General features: G+C 34.9%; 1 protein-coding gene across 2 annotated transcripts in view; it reads left to right on the top strand.

Annotated features, from left to right (window-relative positions):
- Positions 1 to 24445, top strand: part of PSME4 (proteasome activator subunit 4) — a 132814-nt gene that overhangs the window by 16114 nt on the left and 92255 nt on the right. Inside the window, exons 2-7 of one of the 2 annotated variants that reach the window (XM_069071706.1) lie at positions 8080 to 8220; positions 11925 to 12041; positions 17531 to 17596; positions 19905 to 19949; positions 23311 to 23460; positions 24162 to 24225. In XM_069071706.1, coding sequence (XP_068927807.1) covers positions 8080 to 8220; positions 11925 to 12041; positions 17531 to 17596; positions 19905 to 19949; positions 23311 to 23460; positions 24162 to 24225 — 583 coding nt within the window. The remainder of the gene's footprint in view (positions 1 to 8079; positions 8221 to 11924; positions 12042 to 17530; positions 17597 to 19904; positions 19950 to 23310; positions 23461 to 24161; positions 24226 to 24445) is intronic. The other variant, XM_069071707.1, reaches the window with a different exon arrangement.

The following is a 24445-nucleotide window of genomic DNA, read 5'->3' as shown; positions in this document are numbered from 1 at the left end:
GAGGTTATTGAGTACAAGATCCCCCCCCTTACAGATGGAAAGTATGATGTTCCAGCACTGTGCTAAGCACTTGAAATGCAAAGGAAGTGATAGACTTTAGAGGCAAGGAATCTGACGCCTTAAAGAGGTGACTTGAGCAGGGCCACTGGTACTATGCTGCAGAATTAAGAATCAAACTCATTTTTTACTTACTCTTTTTCCTCAGTGCTTTGATGGTTTTTCCTCATGAGAATTTATCTGTCACTTGCTCTTAAAAAATGATTCTTGCATTTTAATCTGTTTGAAAGTGAGGAGTAGGAACTATGCTATTTTCTCACTTTTGACAAAGTAGAAAGAATCCCCACCAAGTAGTCAGAAGAACTGAGTTTGAATCCTGGCTCTGCTACTTAGTACCTGAGTGACCCTGGGCAAGTCAGTCCTTGTCTGGGCCTCAGTTTATATACACTCAGATAGTGTATCCCTATCACTAGTATGGTGACTACCACATTAGTAAGCACTTTGTAAATGCTTGTTGACTGACACACTAACTGAAAGTATTAGGCTAGATAGATGACTTAAAAGGTCCCTTCCAGTTTAATCTATGATATTGTTATCTTAAGTCCTTTGCTTTGAAATTAACTGGTTAATGGTAAAGTTTGCAGCAGAACTTTACTCGAAGTCTGACCCTTTGGACTACTAGCAAAATTATTGATTGTCATTACATTTGACCATTTCTACAATGTGGTTTAATTTGATTAGTTTGTTAGCTTTTTGTTTTATATGTTTTCATAATAGGTATTATCAATTAGGCTAACATCCTCAGTAGCTAGTGGAAATAAATATTTAACTGCATACTACATTTTATTAAAAAAGTTACTGTTCCCTTGCATGCATTTGAATGTTTAACTTAGTGAGACTAAAAATTAAAGCATTTCCTTAATTCTAAAAGGTGAGGGGGAGGCAGATAAAAAGTGCTTTTTGTTTTCTTTCCCTTTTTTTTTTTTTTTTTTTTTTTTATTGTGGGAGGATGGAAGATAATGGACTTGTCAACATTGACTGGAATATTTTATGGAAATTTCTCCTGATTATTTGTAGGGCTTTCAGATGTGTCCAGATAGGTAATAGTGTGAGGATATTTTATTAGGCTGTGTATAAAGGCAGGAGTCACTTAATTGTGGGAAGGAAAAGGGAGTATTGTAGAAAACAAAGGAAGACCTAGTATGTCTCAAGAACTGGACAAATTCTCTATTTTAGCAACAAAATACAGTAGATTTCAGTTTAGTTAGACTCATTCTCTTTAACCCCCAAGGACAAAAATTGAAAAGTGAAGAGACAAATTTAGTCATGCTGAAAAAAAGCATGTCTACTCAAAAGTAGACTAGGTTGCTTTGGAAGGTAATGTATTTCCCTCTCATTAGAAATCTCCCAAGTAAAGGCTGGAAGATTTCATGGAGAAGGTGAAATCCATGTTAGACCCTGAGTGAAGGGAGGGAATTCAGGAAGCAGTAGAAAAGGCTATTTCAGGTATAACTGTTAGTCTGGGTGCAGAAAAGGAAAAGGGAAGATGCTGAGTAGTTCACATTGGCTAGAATTCAGAGTACCTGAAAGGAAGACAGGCTGAAGCAAGATTGGGGCTGGGCGGGGGCAGTTAGAATGCCCTCCTGAACGCTTTATTCAGAAGGCAGTGGGAAGATGGTTTCTTGATTTTGAGTACAGGAATGATATAATCAGAGTGATATATAAGGAAGATTGTGTGGCATGGAGACAGGGAGAGAGTAGGGACTGGAAAACCAGCTAGGCTTTAATGGTTGTCTAAAGGAAAGGTAATGGAGTCTTGAACTTGAAAGAGAGTCAGAATGGAAAAGGAAAAAGAATGGGAAAGAGGTTAAGAGGCTGGCTACTATTAAATGTTTGTCCTGAGGGAAAGTAAAGGCTCTAAGGGGCTTCTAAAGTTTCAAGCCTGGAAAAATGATGATATAATCAAAGTATCAGAGAAGTTGAGAGGATGTGTAGGATTTTTTTTTTTTTTTTTTTGTGGGGTTAGGGGGAAGGGGCGGAGGGTGTGGAAAATAGGTAGTTCAGAACATGTTGGGTTTGAATGATGGGGGGGGGGGGGTATAGAGATGGAGGGGAAGAGAGGGAAGGGAACAAACATGTATTAAGGAACTCCTATGTGCCAGACACTGTGCTAAGTGCTTTACAAATATCTCATTTGATTCTCACAACTACCCTGGGAAGTAGATGCTATTTTTATCCCCATTTTCATTTTTCAGATGCTTTATTAACTTCTGATTTACATCATTCATTTCCACCAGATTTTGAGTTACCAATTTCCCCTACCCACCGCCCCAAAATAGCAGTCCCACAGGATATCCCCTCCTCCAATCTGCTCTCTCCTATATTTTCTCCCACACCCCCTTAGACTTTTCCAGTAGGGCATGGTGGATCTCTATGCCCTTTACGATACCCACCCTTACTGGGAAGATAAGGAGTTCAGTATAGGTTGTACATGTGTAGCTAATGTAAAACAATAACATAGTAGATATATTGTAAAAGACTGACAATATTTCCCCCCCTCCTATCCCACCTCCCACTTGTTCTATTCTCTACTTTGATCCCGTCCCTTTTCAAAAGTGGGTGCTTCCAACTTCCCTTCCCCCCCCCAGCCTGCTCTCCCTTCCATCATCCCCCCTCTCATCCCCTTCCCCCTACTCTCCTGTAGGGTGAGATACCCTATTTAGTGTGTATTTCATTCCCTCCCCAAGTCAAATTCAATGAGAATAAGTTTGACCCATTCCCTTTTGCCTTCCTATTCTTCCCCTCCATTGTAACCATTTTCCCTTGCCTCTTCTATATAAGATAGTTTACCCTATTCTGTCTCTCCCAATCTCTTCTCATTATATTCCTCTTTTACCTCTTAATTTCACCTTTTAAGTATCTTCTCTTCCTATTAAATTGGTCCTGTGCCCTCTATCTATGTATACATATATGTACACATATATACACACATTCACATGTATTCATATGCCCATATACCCTCATATATAGACATATACATATTTCTATTCCCTTCAACTATTTTCATACTGAGAAAAGTTTCATCAGTTACAATTATTGTTTTTCCATGTGGGAATGCTAATAGTTCAACTTTGATAAGTTCCTTATGATTTCTTTTCCCTGTTTACCTTCTCATGCTTCTCCTGCTTCTTGTATCTGAATGTCAAATTTTCTATTCAACTCTGGTTTTTTCATCAAGAGTGCTTGAAAGTCCTCTGTTCCACTGAATGACTATATTTTCCCCTGAAACATGATACTTACTTTTGCTGGGTAGGTGATTCTTGGTTTTAATCCCAGCTCCTTTGACCTCTGGAATATCACATTACATGCCCTTTGATCCCTCAGTGTAGAAGCTGCCAGATCCTGGGTTATCCTGATTTGTGTTTCCACAATATTCAAATTGTTTCTTCCTGGCTGCTTGTAATATTCTCTCCTTGATCTGGGAATTCTGGAACCTGGCTATAATATACCTAGGAGTTTTCTTTTGGGGATCATTTTCAGGAGGTGATCCAGTGGATTCTTCCAACCTCTTATTTTGCCCTCTGGTTCTAAAACATCAGGGCGGTTTTCCTTGAGAACTTCCTGGAGGATGATTTCTAGGTTCTTACTTTGATCATGGCTTTCAGGTAGTCCAGTAATTTTTAAATTATCTCTCCTGGATCTATTTTCCAGGTCAGTGGTTTTTCCCATGAGATATTTCACATTGCCTTCTATTCTTTCATTTATTTGGATCTGTTTAACAGCATCTTGATTTCTCATAAAGTCACTAGCTTCCATTTGCTCCAATCTAATTCTGAAGCAATGATTCTCCTCAGTGAGCTTTTGAGATTCTTTGTCCACCTGGCAAATTTGGCTTTTTTAGGCATTCTTCTCCTCATTGCCTTTTTGAGCCTCTTTAGCAGTTTTGAGTTAGTGTATTTTTTAAGGTGTGATTTTCCTCAGTTAGGCTGTTGACTCTCATTTCGTAATTTTCTTGCATCATTCTCATTTCTCTTCCCAATTTTTCCTCCACTTTTCTTATCTGCTTCTTAAGGTCCTCTATGGCCTGTAACCAGCTCATATTTTCCTTTGAAGCTTTTGGTGCAGGAGTTCTGACTTCACTGTCTTCTTGTTCCATGCTTTTTTGCTCCTTTTTGTCCCCCAAATAAGAGTCTAATTTTGGAATCTTCTGTCTGCTTTGTTTCCTTTGCCTGGTCATGTCGCCCCACAGTCACTTGATCCCGGGGCTTTTTGCCACAGTAGGACTCTGCCACCAGACAGGGGAGCTTTTATCCCAATCGGTGGGGTTTTCTCAACCGCCGGAGGTATTCGTTGGGTGCCCTCTCTGAAACCTCCACACACACTAGCAAACTGGTCACATACCCTAGGACCTCCACCCTAGACTGCAATCCAGATCCAAGCAGGTTAAAGCAAGAGGGATTACCCCTCAGACTGGTGCTTGGTCCCCCTACACTCTGCAGGCCAGGAGCTGAAGCTCCCACGTGGCGCTGGCTGGCTGTGCCTGGTGTCTCAGCAGCTTCTCGCCCTGGGGTAAAAGCCTATGCACTCCCACTTACTGGGTCCCAAAGTCCAGTGCACTGGACTTTACACTGCACTGACCTTTCACTTTGTCCTGTGCATCTGCATGTTGATAATTCTGGAAATGGCCACAGCTGCTGCTGATCTGAAGTCCCTCTGGCCAGCGCCTGGTCAGGCCTGCCTTGGGGCTAAAACCTCTGGCTCACACAGGCCTGGGCTCAGCTCCCAGAGCCCTATGCTGGTCGATTCCTGTCGGCCTGTCCTCAGTGGGAGGCTAGCTTCTCTGTGTTATTTTGTGTATTCTGCAGCTGCAGAGTTTCTTCAGAGTCCCCTTTTTACATTGATTGGGGAAGATGGAAGCTGGAGCCCAGCGGAGGTCCTGCTTCTACTCCCGCCATCTTGACTGCCCAATCCCCATTTTACAGTTATGGAAACTAACTAGTAAGAGTCAAAGGCCAAATTTGAATGCAGGTGTTTCTGACTCTACTCCCCATACTCTATCCACTGTGCCACCTATCTATCTCTGTACACAGCTGACTATTGGAAATGCAGAACCAGAATTCTGGGGGGATTAGCTTATAGATGTAGATTTGTCAATTATCTTTGTAGAAGTGATGATTAAAACTATAAAAGTGAGTGAGATGGCCAAGGGAAAAGAGGACCAAGGACTTGAATTGAAAGATGAGGAAGAGCTGGACAAAGTGACAGAATGAGCTGTCAGAGGTAAGATGGAAACCATGAGAATTGAGTGTCATGGAAACCAAGGCAGAAAAGGAATTGATAACCAAAACTATCTTTGCTTCAGTAAGATCAAGATTGATGAAGATGAAGACTGAAGGAAAACTGTTGGATTTGATGTTATGGAAATCATTGGTGATCTTTTGAGAGAAGCAAGAGTATTGAGTATTGTGGAGGTTTGACGAGCTAGTGGTTGAAGTGGAAGGGACCGCAAGTTTAGATTATTTGTTGTAGAAACACGGGCAACATGGATCAATAGCTAGAGAGCTGGCATTGAAAACCTGGGAGCTCTAGATTCAAGTTCTGCCTCTTGACACAGTGGCTGTGTGACCTCAGACGAGTCTTTTAATCTCTCAGTGCTCTGGCAGCTTTCCAAGACTATATGTTATAGAGAAAATGCTGGTCTGCCTTGGTAGAAGTTTCCTTTACTGGGAATTCCCTCTACTAGTGAAATCACAGGTCCAGTCCTTATCATTGGCAATGAAGGAGAGAGGAGAGGAGAGGAGTTATTACTTTGGGAGTGACTGGAGCAAGATTACCTTTTTAAGAATATAGAACACCTGGAAGCGAAATTGTAGTGTAGTGGTGGTGTAGTGAAGTCAGGAGGACCTGAGTTCAAATTTGAACTCAGACATTTAATACTTGCTAGCTGCGTGATCTTGGGCAAGTCACAACCCCAATTGCCCTGCCCTCCCCCTCCAAAAAGCAAAAATAAAAGAACATAGATCACTTTAAGTCTTTTATTGGTAGGTAAGGAGAAGAAGACAATAGAATGGGAAACTGAAAATAACTGATGGAGCAACATCCTAGAAGAGAAGTTAAGGGTTTGGTAATATTGAGGAAAAGGCCATCTGTGGGCAATGATTTTAGCGTTGTCCAGGAGGACCACATCATGCTACATGATATTGTAGTGAAAGAAGTGAAATGGTTCTCTCATACTGATGTCTAGTCAATATTGTCTTCCTAAGTGGTTGACAGCATGCTATAGTGTTCAGTCATAAATATTTTTTAAATTAATTTTTATTATCCTGTTTTTGCATCACCTACATTTTTCAGTATATCCCTTACCTTTCTCAAAGAGAAACAATATAACAAACAATAAAAGAAGAAAAAAACTAATTCAGCAAAACTTACCAACAGTTCAAAAATATCAAGCAGTATATAGTGTAGCACATCCATAAGTCTCCCACTTATGCAATGAAGAAAGGAAGAGTTGTTCTCTTTGGAAGAGTATGGCTTGCAATGAAATCCTTGTGTTAATGGATATTGTTTCCCTTAATATTCTAAACCTTTTATTCTTTCATATAAGGATATCTTGACTTTTAAGTATTTAAGAGTCTTCAGTAGAAGAATATAGCTGTTGTGGGGGTGTTAAAAGTGCTTGAACATAGAAATTATTTCGCATGTTATCTTTCCTATTGTCTGCCTTACTTTCCATAAAATGGGGATATTTCTCCTGCCTCAAAAAGTTTAAGATTTTACATGTATGGCAGACTCTTAAGTCCCAAATCAAAGTTAGAAGTGTCTTTCTTTTTAGACCCTGAACCTCTCCCTGCATCAGTTTTTGGTAAAATGGGTAATAGCAGTATCTGCCTCCCAAGGTTATGACAGTTATCCCTTCCATACCATGAAGGTTAGAGGTGTGATACCTCTGCAATCTGGAAAATCAGCATAAATTTTTTTTTTTTTGCACAGAGAAGGAGTCTGATTTTTTTCTTTTATGGGGTATTAATAGTTCCTTATTGTAAAATTTGGGTTAAGTATTTGGTCATAGCTTAATATCGTCTATAGTTTTGCAAAACTCCTAAAATTGCCATTTAATTTCTTATGTCAACCTGTGATATATTGAAACCATGATGGGAAAGGTATGATGTGAAAGGAATAAGTATACAAGTATAAAATGAGGTGATGGTTTACAAACCTTAAAGTTATATATAAATGCTGTTATTGTTGTTATTATTAGTAAATGTTGAGTAATAATTACTTTAAACAAAGCTTGTTTAATGATTTGTTATGGCTTGTTTATGGTTCAGGCTATTTGAATTCAAGCAAATTTTGGGGGGCAAGCTTGGGGCTTTTAAAACGTAGTTTTATTGTGTACTGTATTGACTCAAAAGTATAAAAATTTTTCTTTTAAAGAAAATAAAAAGTAGAGCCCAGCTACCAAAAAAGCAAAATAATTTCATTTTAAATATGGTTTAACATTTGGAAATCAGTATCAGATGTATATAACACATTTCATAGCTCTGATAAAATCATATGCATACTTCAGAGGTCCTGTTATGGAAATTTTAAATTGTGCCTTCTACATTTACTACTAAGTATTCTTCCTCTTTATAGTTTGTATCATGAGAAGTGATTCCTGTAGATTGATTTTATTTTTAAATCCTTCTAGGGATGTCTACAATTACATTATTCATTTGAATGAAACTCTGCCTATGAAGAGAATTCTGAATTTTTGTTTTCAAGGTGCCTTATGGTGAAATACAGGCTAATACACAGAAGTAGAATTTCACATTTTGCATTAATCATTAAATGTCTCTCTAGGATGATTAAATGTCAAATATTATAGTACTTTTACAACTTAACGATTATGATCCTCTGCAAAAAGTAAATGAGAATTGTTTGCACATTCATATTTTGAGGGGGAATGGAATTAGGGGAAAATATGTGGGAAAGCTACACAGAAATGAAATTGTTACATAAATGACTAGTAGGATATATGCTTTTTAAAAAAGTAATATATTAATTATATGTATATATAACATATGTTTTCCCCCTTTTTAGATATATTCGGCTTTATGGAAGAAAATTTAGCAAAGAAGATCATGTACTTTTTGTCAAGTTATTATATGAGCTGGTATCAATTCCGAAACTGGAGATCAGCATGATGCAGGGATTTGCCCGTCTCTTGATAAATCTTTTAAAGTAAGTTGGAATCTGTCTGGGATTTTTTCCCAGAAAGATTTAGGAGATTAAAACATATTCTCTGATGGGAAGACTAAATAAAGGATTTCTATTTGGTAACTTTCTGGTGAATGCTGTTACCATACTTGTAACTTTATTGGTTTACTAGAACCTTTTATCTTAAAAATTCATCTCTTTCATTATACCCTTTCTGATACCTATAGTGAAAATTCACTGCCTTCTGAATTCCTTGACTCTTAGACATAGGTTCATAGAATCGGAAGGAACCTTAAAGGACATCTAGTTCAAATCATGCCCAAGGCAGGAACCTTCTCTGTGAGTTATTTTTCATTTTCCACTTGATGACTTCTATTGAGGGGACAACTTTACCCATGAGGCTGCCTGTTCCACTTCTGGACAACTGTTCCCCGCCCAATAATATTTTATTTTTTCCCCAATTGCATGTAAAAAAAATTTTAACATTTGTTTTTTAAAATTTTGAGTTCTAAATTCCACCCTGTGAGAAGGCAGACAATTTGATATAGGTTATACATGTGAAAACAAACAAAATATGAGTTATATTGTAAAAGAAAACATAGACCAAAAAATACTACACGCCCAAAAAGTGAAAAATAGTATGCTTCAATCTTCATTCAGACTTCATTGGTTCTTTCTCTGGAAGTGGATAGTATTTTTCATCATAAGTCCTTTGGAATTGTCTTGGATCATTGTATTGCTGAGAAAGGCTATCATTCACAGTTCTTCATTGTATAATATTGCTCTTACTCTGTGTAGCATTTTCTTGGTTCTGCTCACTTCACTATGCATCACTTCATATAAGTCTTTCCAGGTTTTTCTAAAAGCATCCCTCTCATCATTTCTTTTTTTTTTTAATGCTTTAACTTCTGATTTACATCATTCGTTTCCGCCAGATTTTGAGTTACAAATTTTCTCCCTGTTTTTCCCCCACCCATCCCCCCAAAACAGCCATCCCACATGATATCCCCACCTCCAATCTGCTCTCTCCCATATTTTCTCCCATACCCGTTTCAACTTTTCCAGTGGATCTCTATGCCTCAGTGCCTGTATATCTTTTTTTCTTAATAACATGTAAGATGGTATTAATAATAGTATATATATATATATATATACATATATATACACACACACACACACACACACACATATATATATATATATATATTTGAATATTTGATTTTAAAACTTTCAATTCCAGATTCATTCCCTTCCCCCCTGCCACCCACCCCCACTGGGGAGACAAGCAGTTCAGTATAGGTTGTACATGTGCGGCTAATGCAAAACAATAACATAGTAGATGTATTGTAAAAGACTGACTATATTTCCCTCCCTCCTATCCCACCTCCCACTTGTTCTATTCTCTACTTTGATCCTGTCCCTTTTCACAAGTGGGTGCTTCCAACTTCCCTCCCCCCCAGCCTGCCCTCCCTTCCATCATCCCCCCTCACATCCCCTTCCCCCCCTATTCTCCTGGAGGGTGAGATCCCCTATTTAGTGTGTATTTCCGTCCCTCCTCAAGCCAGATTCAATAGGAATAAGGTTGACCCATTCCCTTTTGCCTTCCTATTCTTCCCCTCCATTGTAACCATTTTCCCTTGCCTCTTCTGTATGAGATAGTTTGCCCCACTCTGTCTCTCCCCATCTCCTCTCATTATATTCCTCTCACCTCTTAATTTCACCTTTTAAGTATCATCCCTTCATGTTAAATTGGTCCTGTGCCCTCTATCTATGTATACCTGTAAACATACATATACACATTCACATATATATTCATATGCCCGCATACCCTCATATAAAGACATAATATATATATTTCTAATCCCTTACTACTGAGAAAAGTTTCAAAAGTTACAATTATTGTTTTTCCATGTAGGAATGTTAGTAGTTCAACTTTGGCCAGGTGGCTCAGCGAGCAAGAGCACCGGCCCCAGTGCCGGGACGATCCAGATCAAATCCGGGCCCAGCACTAATATTCCTAAGGTCTTTAACTTTAGGACTTATTAATCTCTTAAGGAAAAACATACCTTCTAGGTTGCTTCTGAAAAAATCATTTGTTTGTATGTGTATTACTGCAAGTGTGTAGGTGGAGGTGGTCATCAGGTTTGACAAGCCTCGTGTAGAAACCCTAGGAAATCAGCATACCTCCTGGTTATTCATGCCAGGTTGACAGATGGTTACCATCATGTCCCTCAACAGAAATCAGCTATCAGCCCTGTTTTTGTCCTGTGGCCTCTGAGCCTCTTTCTTGGCAGTACCTTTAGTTTGTTGTCATTATTCTGGAACATAGGAAATTGTTTCTCTTTAAAGAATTCACTCTTTATGGGAAAAACATTTAATTTCTTAGATAGTTCGAATAGTTTTGTCTCTTTCTCCCATCTCCAAAACAGTTTAGAATTCTCCTTTGACTCTTAGGAGTTTCTTGATTTTCCTATTGTCTCAAAGTGGCGTAGCGGGGAGAACACTTGATAGGGAGTCAGTCCGATCCGGATTCAGTTGCTGCTTCAGACACTTAGAAGAAGTACAGCCTGGGCAAATCACTTACCCATAATGTCTGAGCCTCAGTTTCCTCACTTTGCTATAAAATAGAGACCACAGCTGCACTTATTCTCCCGTAGCATCGTTTTAAGTTTGTTTTCTTTAGTGAGATTATAGACATGAATTGCCACACAAATATAATTTCTGCTAAGGAATATTCCCTTGTCCCTAACAAGATGGAGAGTTGGAAAATATTCCCCTAGTCTTTTAAACTCCTGATATGGATATCATCTTGCATTTGGAACAAAAGTAGTTGTTAATTTGCTCTAAAAGAAATGTAACCATAGAGTGATCTGTGTCGTTGGAACCTATCTTACCCTTCCTCTCTGCTCAGTTTTCTGTAGCTCTAATAACTGCCATTTGGGAATTTCTTAGAGAGATTTTAAAATTTTAAACTATGGACTTTCTAAAGTCTTTGCTTCATAGTACTTCAGATTCTTGTCACTTACCTAGTAGAAGTAGCTCAATTGGGGTTATTTTAAATAAGTCTCTTGAAGGAAATACAAATTTAGTAGTAGTGATCAGTGACTGTCAATTTGTATCTTAACTCTTCACTGGGTTACCACATTGCTGTCGCAGTCACTGCCCCAAAGTTTTTAACATTTAGTTGATCAGTCTTACCATTTTATGTCTCTTAGTTCCGTTTCTCTATCAACTATGTTCTAAATCTCTAGAGGAAAAGAATAACTTGAATTTTTTGGGTCTTTCAAAGCATTTTTAGGCATGTAGTAAGTGCTCAATAGTGTTATAGATTTAAAGTTAGAAAAAAACCCTTAGAAATAACTTTTATAGACAGGAAATGAGGCCCTGAGAAATTAAATGACTTGCCCAAAGTCACATAGTAATAAATGGCAGAGCTATGATTCAGTACAATTCCAACAATTCAGAACTCTCTCACTCTTTAAACTTTACTACATTGCTTTTCAATAGACTTATGTATTAATTTCTTGTATATCCATTGGTACTTGGTGCTATCTGTGTAACATGATATTCTGCCCACTGCCTTTATTTAAATGGTGAAAAGGTGAAACACTCTTCCAAAATAAAATGCTTTCAAGGGAATCTTCTGATTTTTAAAAGAATATATATGTAATTAAATGCCCACATCACTCTTGATTTAAAAGTAAAATTATTATTTATTCTTAATTTAGGAAAAAGGAACTTCTTTCAAGAGATGACTTGGAGTTACCTTGGAGACCACTTTATGACATGGTAGAACGAATATTATACTCCAAAACAGAACACCTGGGATTGAATTGGTTTCCTAAGTAAGCATTCTATTTCAAATACATGTTGGAGGGCTTTAGAGTTTTAGGGAACTGATTGTGATTTTCCTTAAACAAACTTATATAATTTTATAAAGATTCATTCCTTGACATAATAAATAATTCATATTCCTTGTTCTAAGTCCCTATTCCATAGTTAACCCAAGGGATATTTAATCCATGATTTTTGGGCTGTGTGTGGCTTCTGGTTCTTCAACACCTCTCATTGCTGCCTTAGAACTCATACTAGTCCTTATAGAGTATGTAGATTTTTTGGTTAATGGTAATTTCAGAATTTATTGTAGAATTCCATAATGATGACTATACTCCCCTACTGATCTGTGATGGGTGTCCTTCCCAGTCATGTCCTTCCTTATTTTTCCATAATGTTTTGGCACATTGGGGTCAAAGTAGTGTAAATTATTTTTGGCTAGAGTTTCTAGGAAATCTTTTTTCCTAGATATTTGATTTATTTGCTATTTTACCTCATCATTTCAAAGTCTACTTTCGTAATGTATCAGAAACATTTTAATTTTTTTTCCCTTCCATCATCTAGTCCAGATCTTTGATTTTATAAAGATGAGATGTCTTGCCCAAGGCCATTTTGGTCATGTCAAGAATTTAAAACCAGGAGGTCTGTTTCCAAATTCTTTATTTTTCTACTCTATGCTTTGTATGCCCTTTTTCTACCAAGTTAAGATTGGTTTGTAAACATCCAGCTATGTTCCTATAATCATTTTATGATGTAGTTCCTCCAAACAGTAAGTATTTTTGTAGATTTTCTTTATATTTATTTCCTCTTTGGATATATTTAGTTTAAGTTAAGGTAAATAATTCTCTTTTCAAGGGAATGAATCGTAAATATGGTGAGTATATTTGTTTTGCTAATTTTTGAGTTTTATTTTAGTTAATAGTTTGAACTATGTTCACCACCCTATTGCTAACAGGTGGTATATTTTCACTTCATCATGCAATACACTTATTTTTAAAGTTTCTATACAGTGCAAGGTACCAGGGCTACCAGGATAACCGTAGTTGGTTTATGTGGTGGTTTAAGACTCAAATCAGGTGTTTCTCAATGAAACCTTCCCCAGTTCTACTCTTACTCTCAACTAGAAATGTTCCCTTCTTCCTTAAATCTATGTCACATTGTGTGAACCTCTCTGTACACTGTTAATGGTGATTTTTGTACTTACCCCTCCTTTAAGATTGTAAGCTTCTTGAGGCAGGAAATATTAGAGGTGACATGGTGATAGTAGAAAGAACATAGACGTAGCATTGGAGTTTTTATGACCATGGGCAAATCATTACACCTTTCTAGACCTCAGTTTTCTTTTGTGTCAATACTTACACTATTTCACAGTGTTGTTATAAGGACAGTCCTTTAAAAGCTTAGTTAATAAAATGCTATTGAAGTGCACACACATACACATGAGCATGTGTGCATGCAAATATCCTGTATATTTTCTTAGGTAAAGAAAGGGATCCCAGTAGGGAAATATATGAGGAGAGTTAATTCCCAGAATGAAGGACATGTATAAAAGTACAGAGGGTAAAAAAAGCAGGCAAAATAAGAATAATGAATACATAGAATATATAAAAGGGAATAATAACATGAGAAAAAATTGAAAAGTTTAGGTTTGAATAAGATTATGAAGGATAAATGTGTATGTTACTACATAGTCAATGGGAAGCCACACAAGTATGAGTGGGGAGGTGATGTGATAAGACCAATGCATTAATATTACTTTGTTAATCTTGTAAAAGATTGGAAAGATAGAGATTGACATTAGGGAGATGGATTTGGTTGCTATTACAAAAGTAATACAAAAAAAATTAGAGGTAATGAGGATGGTAAAAGTTATAAGGAGTATTCAGGTAAGACAGATATTGTGATTTGGTAAATAATGGGTCATGGGAGAAAGAGGGAGGGGTAAAGTTAAGAAGGAATCACATTTTGAGACTGAATATCTTACAGAATGTATTAAATCGGCAGAAATAGGTAAGTTAAAAGTGAGCAGATTTGGGAATGGGGGTGGGGAGAGGAGAATTTAGTTTTTTACATGTTTAGTTTGAGGTTCCAGAAGGACATCCAGGTAGTGAAAATTAATACTTGGAACTAAGGATAAAGGACATAACTGGGGTTACAGACTTGAAAGTGATAAGTCAATCATCATCCATTTTTTAAAAAATCTTCTGTGTGCTATGTACTGTGCTAGGCTAGTGGAAAAAGACAAAATAGACCTAGCCTTCCTCTTCTCCTCCTCCCCAACTGATGGATTTGTAAGGATTTGGGTAAAAATATTAGTTATTTTGGAATGGATTCATAATATGTTAGTATTGCATTATGACATTGGCTTTATTCTAAGACAAAATTATTATAGAACCAAAATTTTAGAGCTAGAAGGAAGTATGAAAACTTGGAAGTCTAACCCCTTAATTTTACAAATAAGAAAACTGAGGCCCTGAGAGTTAAAGCGACTTAGCCATGGTCACGTGGTCACATAGCAGAGGCAAGATTTCAAGCCAGTTCATGTAACTTCCAGGTTTTCTGATTAAGTATTCTTTCTGCCTCATACTGCCTCTAATTAGATGGGTATTGTGTAGCTATTATAAGTCACTGGAATCATAAAGAATATATGTAGAGTAGGGTATTTGAAAACATTAAATTCTTTTTAGAGCTCATCTGACAGAAGCAACATTGTGGAACAAATGTCCCAGCAAACTTCTTTCGGAAATGTCAAAACACTTTAATATCTGAACATTGTCCTGCGTTTTGTATAATTCTTACTTCTAATCTTTTTTCTTATAATGAGATGAATGAACCGTCAAAAATGTTCAACTCTCCTTTTTAGTAATTTAGCATTATTTTTAGAATTATAAATTAAACTTTAAATTTTTAAAAATCAGGTATATGCCTCTTAAATCCTAAAATGATTTGCTTTTTGTATCTGGATTTTCATGTATTTAAACTGCTCTCCAGAGGATCCAAGTACCTTGTATTTCAGTGATAGAGCTAGAAGCTATTTTCTAAAATGTCTTTATCTAAGAGGGGAGGGAGGAAATCTGAAAAAAAACTTTTCAGGGAACAGATGTTAGCATAAGGAAAAATTTATGCAATGGTTTACAGATATCGAAATATCAGATGTTGATATAGTATATAATTTGAAATATCCTTGTGCCATTTCCAGAAAGATCAACTAGAAAAGTAAAAATGTAATCTTTCCACACTTACTGGAAGCTTGGGTTTTAGTCTAGTTATAACAGTTTATGTTATAAGGCTTCAAGGACTAAAAAATCTTTGTATTAATTTTTTTCTGAGACTTTCAATGGACCGATCTATAGACAAATTTCTTCACTTTCTTGCATTATTTTGTCAATATGTGTATATTTCACGGAGTTATCTAAATTAATTATTTGAAACATTTTGGAATCCATAAAAAAGCTTTATAAAGACTATAGTTATAATTAAAATATCTTACAGAAAAGTTACTGAATAACATAGTTTTTTCTTTAAAGCGCATAAGTAATTTTAACCAACCTCTGCTTTTTAGTGATGCTATTTTCCTAATGTATCCATCAGTGTTTGTCTAATAGGTATGTGCTTCTGAAGAAATTACATGTTTTATTTCTTCCTGATAATAGCTCTTCTGAGTATTGGACATTTTATTGATTTTTCATATTACTATTTGAGTTTGAACTCTTGTGTTTAAAAGTGCGTTTAAATTTTTAGAGTGAAGTTGCTTCTTCACATACCACCTGAGAATGATATATTCTTATCTTGCATGTATAGTTTCCTGGAAAGGCCATGTCCTTGAACTTAAGCTATTGCCAGAAATGCAATCAGGATTTCTCATAAATGCACAATTTTAGGCTAATGAAATGAAACAAAACATTTTCTTTAACAGTTGTGTTAATTTCATAGGATTTACAGCTGGAAGGGACTTTAGAGAAATCATCTGGCTCTGTGTCCTTATCTTATAGATAAAGAAACAAATGCTCAAATCAGTCGAGCTAGGTTTTGAACCTAGGTCCTTCAGCTCTTAAGTCCATTAGTCTTTGCATTACAACCACAATTTAAAATAAGTGCAGAGCTATTTAGTTGATAGGCAGTGCGATTAGTTCTCACATGGTGTTTTGGGAACATTGTATTTTCATTTTTGTATATTTATTTGGAGATTAAAAACTAAGGATTTGATTGTTGCCAAGATGATGTAAATATTTCCTTCATAAATTGTCATTGCTGCAATTATGGTCTTTAAGAAAAATAAGACTTCATTAAAGTTTTTCTGTACATATTTCTTTTTTCATATTCAGTTCAAGTCGACCAGGCTTGTCTTCACCTAAAACAATTGTCCTTAATGTTTTACATAGGTGGTAAGGATTATTACTATGTTTCTTTTGCATGTTTGGTTGGTTATATTGTAACACTTGTCACACAGGTATAACTTTTTTTCCTATAAATAATTGTAATGAAAAACCAATGTTAACATTACACCACTGTTGATGAGAATGTCGCACTGTATTTAAACCTTTCTAATAGTGGAATTATTTAGAACTATATTTTGTGTGAAGTGGCAGTTGGAAAATGGCTACCTGCTAATTAAACTGACAAATATCAGAATTTGAAGGTTTAAATGTAAAATGGATAATGTTTGACTAATTAACTTTTGGTAGGACTTGGTGTCCATTTAGGTTTAGAAAAAGCATGTCAAAGTGAACGCTTCTTCAAAATGAAGTGTTTGGAAATTGCTTGATGGAGAAGATTGTGTGAGTAGTAACTATGTTAAGTCATAAGAAATTAAAGGAAATATGAATAGATTGTAACAAAACTAGAGTTTCTGATATTACCTTGTGTGTGTTTACTTTCTCATAAGCAAAGTTCAAGTGCAGAATTGTCATTGAAACTAAAAGCTATTCTGGGCATGTTCAAAGTCTCTTTGAGATTTGAATGTTATTTGTGATGGTGGCATATCCATCAAATTCTACACTTGAGATTAGAAAGTCAACTTTGTTTCAGTGGCTTAGAAGGTAGATGTCTCAGGAAGCAGAAACCTTCAAATCTGGTTTAGCCCACTTTCATAAAGCCTGCTCCTAAAAGAAGGGAGTGTCCTTGTGGTCACTCATCTGTTGGAGATATGGCAATAAGTTTGACTTCCTAAAGGAATTCATAATACTACCATATTTACTTGCAAAACATTGAAGGGGATTACGTTTTCTTTTAGTTTTAGCATAATTTTTGTGAGAGAAAATGTGATGTGGGTGAACCCACCAATAAAGCTTTTATTTTCCCAGTTACTGCATAGATCCTTTTTAATAGTAATGCCACCATCATCATCAAAAGAATAAAGAATAAAATTATGTCTTCATTGTCATAAAATAAATTTCCTACTCTTGGAAAAACATATTGTGATATATTTCACTTCCTTTAAAAATTAGTGAAATATAAACAGTAGCATCTAGTCATAACCTTTTATTTTATTTTTAAACAGAAACATTGTTCCCTCCATCTTGAGAGATTACAAGAATCACAAAAGGTCAATATACAGATATCACAGGTTAGAGAGACTGTACCCTTTTCTGGATAAAGAACCTAAATCCAATGATACAGACATTTTATGTAAGGGGTTTGTAAATTGGCTTTATTTGGAGGAAATTAATCACATTCACACATGTCTCACTCTCTTCTTTTGTGTTGGCAGTCACCAAGTAATAGTTAGCTGCCATCCTTTCTTAAATGGGACAGAGAGAACCAGATTATTAGAAAAACCATGCAGCATCCAGTGACTGCCTTTTTAAAAATTATTTATCAATCTTGTGTTCAGTGGCATGAAAGCATGTAAAAAAGCCTGCTGGTGCAATAACAAAATTACTGTAATGGAAACAGCAGGTTAGCTGTATGGCATCTAAACCTCTTTTAAATATTATTTGTTCACTTAAAAGGAGTAAAATCAATTTGAAGAAATAATTTTAAGAACACTTTGTACGTTGTGTTATGCTCTGACCTGTTGAATAAGTGTTATCCATTTATTCCCTCAGTTTGCCATTCTAGAATTTTTAAAAAGTGTCTCATAATATTTTATTTGACTAGGAACCTGGATGATTCTCTTCTTTCCTCTATAATGAAATCTTATTAGTTCTCTAGGTAATTTCCAAATTTAGTTTTATGTTAAAAAACTAAGAGAAGAACTAACAATCTTGATTAAAATTCACTACCTTTGACTTGTGTTGGTTGACAAAAGTGTATTGTATGTCCGCTCTGTACTCAGCATGACATTAGGCAATTTTAAGGGTTCTAAAAAGGTAAACCTTAGTATCCTTTGCCCTCAGGTATTTTAAATCTAATTGAAAAGTCTGGTGGTCTACCAAGGCAAACAGATAGTCTTGGGAACCTATAAACTAAACTCTTCATCACCATTTTTTCTGCCTTTCTGAATTTTTAGCCTTTTGTCAGAAGCAAAATCAACCAAAAGTTTTATGCTAAGTGTTCCAGATGTTCCAGAAGGCCATGGCCTTCCTTTCTTTTTTAGAACCTAATTTTATCAGAGATGTATCCAGGTTTTCCTAAGAGTTTGTTTAATCTTAGAGTACTTTTAGTTTTGAAGAAAATTTTCTCCTCAAGTAATGGAAATCAAAGTTTCACATCTCTTGTGATTATGCTATTTATTTATCTGCTTACTTTTATTTGTAATTTTGTCATTTGGATATTTCAAAATTGTCTTAATTTTTCAGAGAAATTGGATACATTTTCATGTCACTTGTATATTAGATATAATTTAATTCAGACTTCTGTAAGAACTTCATTGAGGAAATTACCTTAAAAAACATCCCTAATTTAAAAATAAATAAATAATAGAAATTATGAGAATATTTATGAGAATCTGTATGTTATGCTTATATGTGTATATACATATACACACATATAGATATAGATATAGAGATACATTATATATCTGTCTTGTACTACAAGTGACATAGTATCTATAAGATTTCAGGTCAAAGTCCTTGACTACCCCTGTAGACATAGATTAGATTCTACTTATTTACCCTTCCATATTTTGTTATTAATGGGGTATATTTCATCTCTTTAGTGTCAGCTACAATAATCATTACCAATGAAAATCTACCATTCTGGTAATAGATGGATAGATAGATATAGGTATGGATATAGATATATTTATGAAAGGATACTGTGACTTAAAAAATAAAGCAACGCTGGTTGCAGGTTTAAAAAAATTACAGATCTCTACCTGATAGTTGGACATATTATTTTTTTTATTTAGAGCATTGGTTAAGCCCTCCAGATTAAATTACTTAAATAAATAGATATTCTTCTTGATAAAAATATATCGTCAACAAATAACAAAGAGATTTGAAAAATTAACTTCTAGGTTACAGAAAAAAACATTCCTTTTCTGGCAATAGATATAAATGCATGCACAACAGATTTTGATATGTTTGTAATTTCTTAATTATGTAGAGACTTCATTGAAAACTAAGAATTAGGTTTTGAAATTAAAATTGTTATATACTTGATGGACTGTGTTGGTGTATGTATGCCATATGCAGTGTTTAGCTATGAAGATTTTTATAGTTAGTAAAGAGTGAAAGTGATTTTTCTTTGCCAACTGGATTAGTTGTTCCCCCTGAATGTAATATCAGGGAGAAGAAAAAAGTAGATTTAAGAATTAAGTTTTCATTTTTATGATTATGCCTAAAATGCCTAAAGGATTAGTTATTGCATGTACGCAGATGGTGTTTAATTGCATCATAGATTTAAAACACAAATCATTTGTTGACTGAATTAATTATATGTTGTTTTTATAATACACTAATCTAATTGATTCAATGGCTTTTCCCCCCCAGTTCTGTAGAAAATGTTCTAAAAACACTCGTGAAAAGCTGCCGACCGTAAGTAACTTTTTTACTTTAGTGTTTATAAAGTCTAGCTGCTTTAGTGTATCTGTTCAGTGTTTTTCCCCTCTAATAGCTATTTTGAAGAGGCAGTGAAATACTTAAATAGTTCCTGAAGAGATACAAACAGTTTACTAGGCAGAACAAATTTATTGAGTTCTCATTCTTTTAGCTAATCAGTAAATACAATTTTTTAATAAAATGGACTATATTTAAATGTCAGTAGTGTACCTAGAATGCACCAGTGTCTACATTTCAGTAAACATTCCAAATGAAAATCATAAAATCCAGTAAAATAGCTAAATTCTACAAGTATTTATTGTATACTACAGTGGGTAAATGTTTAATGGCTGGATGTTTAAGGGTTTTCATTTTGATGTTTGGCATTGGGTAGGCATAGTCATTGTGTGCCATTGCTCCTCAAAGTAAAATATATACCTATAAATACTTCACTAAATTGACTTGGCTACTACTAGCTATACATTTAAGTTATAGAGTCACATCATTACATAATTTAGCCCCAGATATTTCAATATGGTGTAGTTCTTAATGTCTTTGTCATTTAGATCACATACATTTTCCATACAGAGAACTATAATATCATGCTAAAAATGTGAGTGATGAGGAGCAGTTGGTGAGTTGGGTCAGTTTCTCCCATTATACTTCCTCCCTATGGGATGTCTGGTTGCAAATATTCCTTAGTTTAAATTTTATTTTTCCTAAAATGAAAAATACCATTTGCTTATAGAATTAAAAAACATAAAGCAAAAACAGATAGAATTCAATTTAAATATCATAACATAGTTCCAAATAATTGAACTATTTCCATATCCAGTGATTCTGAAATGTTTTGCTGGCATGGATTCAGTGAGTTCTGTTGAATGAAAATTATGGGTATCTGATGAATCTTAAGTGTCTATATAGCATTTACCATATGTTCAGTTGATTGATTAGGGCCAATGTGTTCACTAATTTGATAGCTTCGTGTGCATTATTTTAAAAGCCTTTGAATTGGTCTTTGCTCTTAAAGAGCTTATGATCTTGTTAAAAGTGATGTCATAAAACAATTAGGAAGCAATAAACCCTGTATGTAATCAAGTACACTAGTATAATTCACAATTTAGATATAATAGAAATTAAGAGAAAGTGAAAACCACCAGGGGAGGGGATGAGAATAATTAGGGAAGGTTTGTTACAGAAGTAGAAATTGAAGAAAAGATAACTTTTTCATACACTTGTTCTTGTGGAGTAAGAGATAAAGATGGGTAGATAAGATTGTATTAGATTAGGTAAGCTGAGAGTAGAGACAAAGTAAAATGTGAATTACATAAAACTTTAATCAATCAAATGATACATAGATAAAAAAGCAATTCATTATATTTTGGGCTACTTGTTAGCCAGTAAGCTCTGAGAGCCACACCATTAACTGATAGATGCCTTACTGTTTTATAGCCTTGAGTAGTCAGGAAGCACTCTTGACCACATCTCTGCCTGAATTACAAAACCAAAATCAAATAGCAGTTTGAAAAATAGTTTAAATTTTATTTAAAGTACTTTTAAAGTTCTGTCTAGAAGTACTGCTTTAGAACAGCTTTTTTTTTTTTTTATCCCTGTATATATCCCTATATAAGTAGCACATGTTTCTATGTGCCATCATAATAGAATTTTTCTGTAACAAGATTTGGCTATAACAGCAGTTTTTAAATTCCCATCAAGCTTTTTAAAATGGAATTCCTGTGAAGTAGCTGATGAAGTGTATGAGAAATGTAGATGTGTTACAGTCTTTGTTTGGAAGTGTGTTATGTAATTTAAATTATGACTTAGCATCCTAAAATTCAATTGCCTTTAGTTTGATAAAACTTATTACTCTCATAAAAACCCAGTACAGGTCTGCAATAATCATATGAATCATCTCTAAATTGGTGATAATTCAGACCTGAGCTAATCTATCACACATAACCTGTTTTTTTTTTTTTTTAAAGCAATTGGGATTAAGTAACTTGCCCAAGGTTACACGGCCAGTTTTTTTGTGTGGGTGTTAAGTATCTGACATCTGAACAGATCCTGGGTCCTCCTGACTCAGGGCCAGCGCTCTTACTTATTACTGCGCCACCTAGCTGCCCCGTAACCTGTGTTTCTTAAATACTCTGATTTTTGTAGTTAAAGATTATACTAAACTCTGTAGGGCATAAACTAATTATTTCTGTTGGATAATTGTGATTTCAGAGATAAATGAGAGTCCATTGGTCTAAGTGGAAAAAAAAGGAAACCTCCCTGAAAATTGTTTATATTGCATAAAACCAAAAATTTATAGCAATTCATTATTTCCTTGGATAGTGTAGTTTAAGTAGAATTGTTTCCTAATACCTGTGGGTTGTTAGTTCACTTTTTTGTTCATGCTTACAAAATTGTGCATGTATTTGTTCTAATATTGAAAGTAACTTTAAATATTGTATTGGATTCTGCTAATGAAATCCAAAATAAGCACAACAAAGAAATTCCATCAGGTACTAGCTAAAACATTTTCCATATAAAATTAAGGTTTAAGTTTATGTAATGAACCAGGGTCATTTAAATCTTAATCATAAGTAGGTGATATTTAAATAGCCCAGATGTATGTCTGGGATGGTTCCCCAACTTTTCTTCCTTGAATAGTACCAAAATCAAGATTTTCTTAAATATTACTCTAGCTTTGTTACTATTTTGAACCAAAGTTGGGTAATTTTTGAACATATGTTTCATACAAGGCATCTTTCCTCATTCCCCTTTACATGTCTGTAGGTCATAATTTAACTTTGTCAGTTTTCACTACCTTGGAAAACTGCCTTTTTCTTCACTAATAGAAATAGAGATTTCTCTCTCTTAGATTTTGTAATAGAAGATCTTAATGTTCCTGGAAAATAAGGTGATAAATGAACTTTTCAAATACTCTAGCTAAATAATGAATTTCTGCATAGAATTTGTGAATTTCATTCAGTAGGGTTCAACCTTTATGGAATTAATCAAGAAGTAGAGTAGATGGATTTACTAAGTGCTTACTTCTATGAAATTTTTTCTCACAGGCTAACCCTAAAATTTAGTTTTAAAGTTGTATTGTTATTTATGTTTTGCAACTTAAGCTTATCAAAATTTTGACAGTTAAATGGGAATATTAGCAAAATTTCCAAGATTGCTATTACTGTTCAGGTAAATTTCATAAGACATGATTTTAGTCATTAACACATTTATTAGCTTCCCAGATTCTGTTCTGTGGTAACATTTTTGTTCCATGTTCAGAGAAGTACCTTCACACTTTTCTCCAAAAACTGAAACTTATACACATAAGTATAAAACAGGTAAAATTTTCCTGCTTTGTTAGGTACTTTCCTGAGGATGCTACAGCAGAGATGTTGGAAGAATGGCGGCCTTTAATGTGTCCTTTTGATGTTACAATGCAGAAGGCTATCGCTTATTTTGAAATATTTCTTCCTACCTCTCTTCCTCCGGAACTTCATCATAAAGGTTTTAAGTAAGTATGTCTATGAGGATGGAAAACTAGAGTGTCAAAATCCATGATGCTGTTCTTCCAAATTACTAAAAAAAAAAAAAAAATTAGATTAATTTTAAAAAGGTCATTGTTTAATTATAGAGAAAGCAGAATAATATTTAAAACCATTTAAATAAGAGAAAAGTATCAATAGACATTTAGTAATTTTGTTATTGAGGAGGTAAAAAAAAATTCTTGAGTAAAACAAAATTAACATGTTACTAATTCCTAAAGATAATGAATTGATAAAAGCTTTTAATAAAATAGATTGCTAACATTGCTAATAAAATAGAATGCTAACAGTGTACCAGGTAGGCGCCTGCTCTGGCTATTAAATAAGGTTTTTACTCAGCAGACAGTAATGCTTCAAAGTTGAAAGACCTCTTCCATTTTATGTTTCATGCCCTGCTCACTGCTTCCTTTGTACACTCTCCACCCCTGCTTAGGAGATAATGGGGTTTTAGAGGAAAACATACTGATTTCCAGGTTTTTCTTAGATGGAAGAACAAAGGAGTGGGAAATCCCAAGCAGTGGTCCCAACCATTCTAGCAACTGTGTGGATTTTCAAGACTATTGTAGGCTATATTCCCTTTATGCCTCTTGTGTTCATGTGACTTTTTTAAAAATTCAGATAACTTGACTTAAAATTACTTTGATATTTATGAAAATGTTTTCTTCTACAGGCTTTGGTTTGATGAGTTAATTGGACTTTGGGTTTCAGTGCAGAATCTCCCACATTGGGAGGGGGTGAGTTCTCATTTTTCCTTCCATTTTCCATTCCAGTAACAATAAATCGGAACAAATTCATTACTTAGAATTGGATGTCAGCCATGTCATGATAAATCTTTATTTTTTTCTCTTTTTTTTTCTCTAAATCAATGAAATAACCTTGATTTGGTGTATTTTTTGTTGCCAACTGGTGTAGCAGCAAGCACCCCAAGCGTCCTCAGGGTTTGCAGCTACCACA

Source organism: Petaurus breviceps, unplaced genomic scaffold (assembly GCF_028583685.1).
Source record: "Petaurus breviceps papuanus isolate PSGF00001 unplaced genomic scaffold, PetGlider_PUasm1.0 90842, whole genome shotgun sequence".
In the NCBI taxonomy this organism is placed as follows: domain Eukaryota; kingdom Metazoa; phylum Chordata; class Mammalia; order Diprotodontia; family Petauridae; genus Petaurus; species Petaurus breviceps.
Note: the sequence above shows the minus strand (reverse complement) of the source record. Positions and strands in the feature narration are given on the sequence as shown.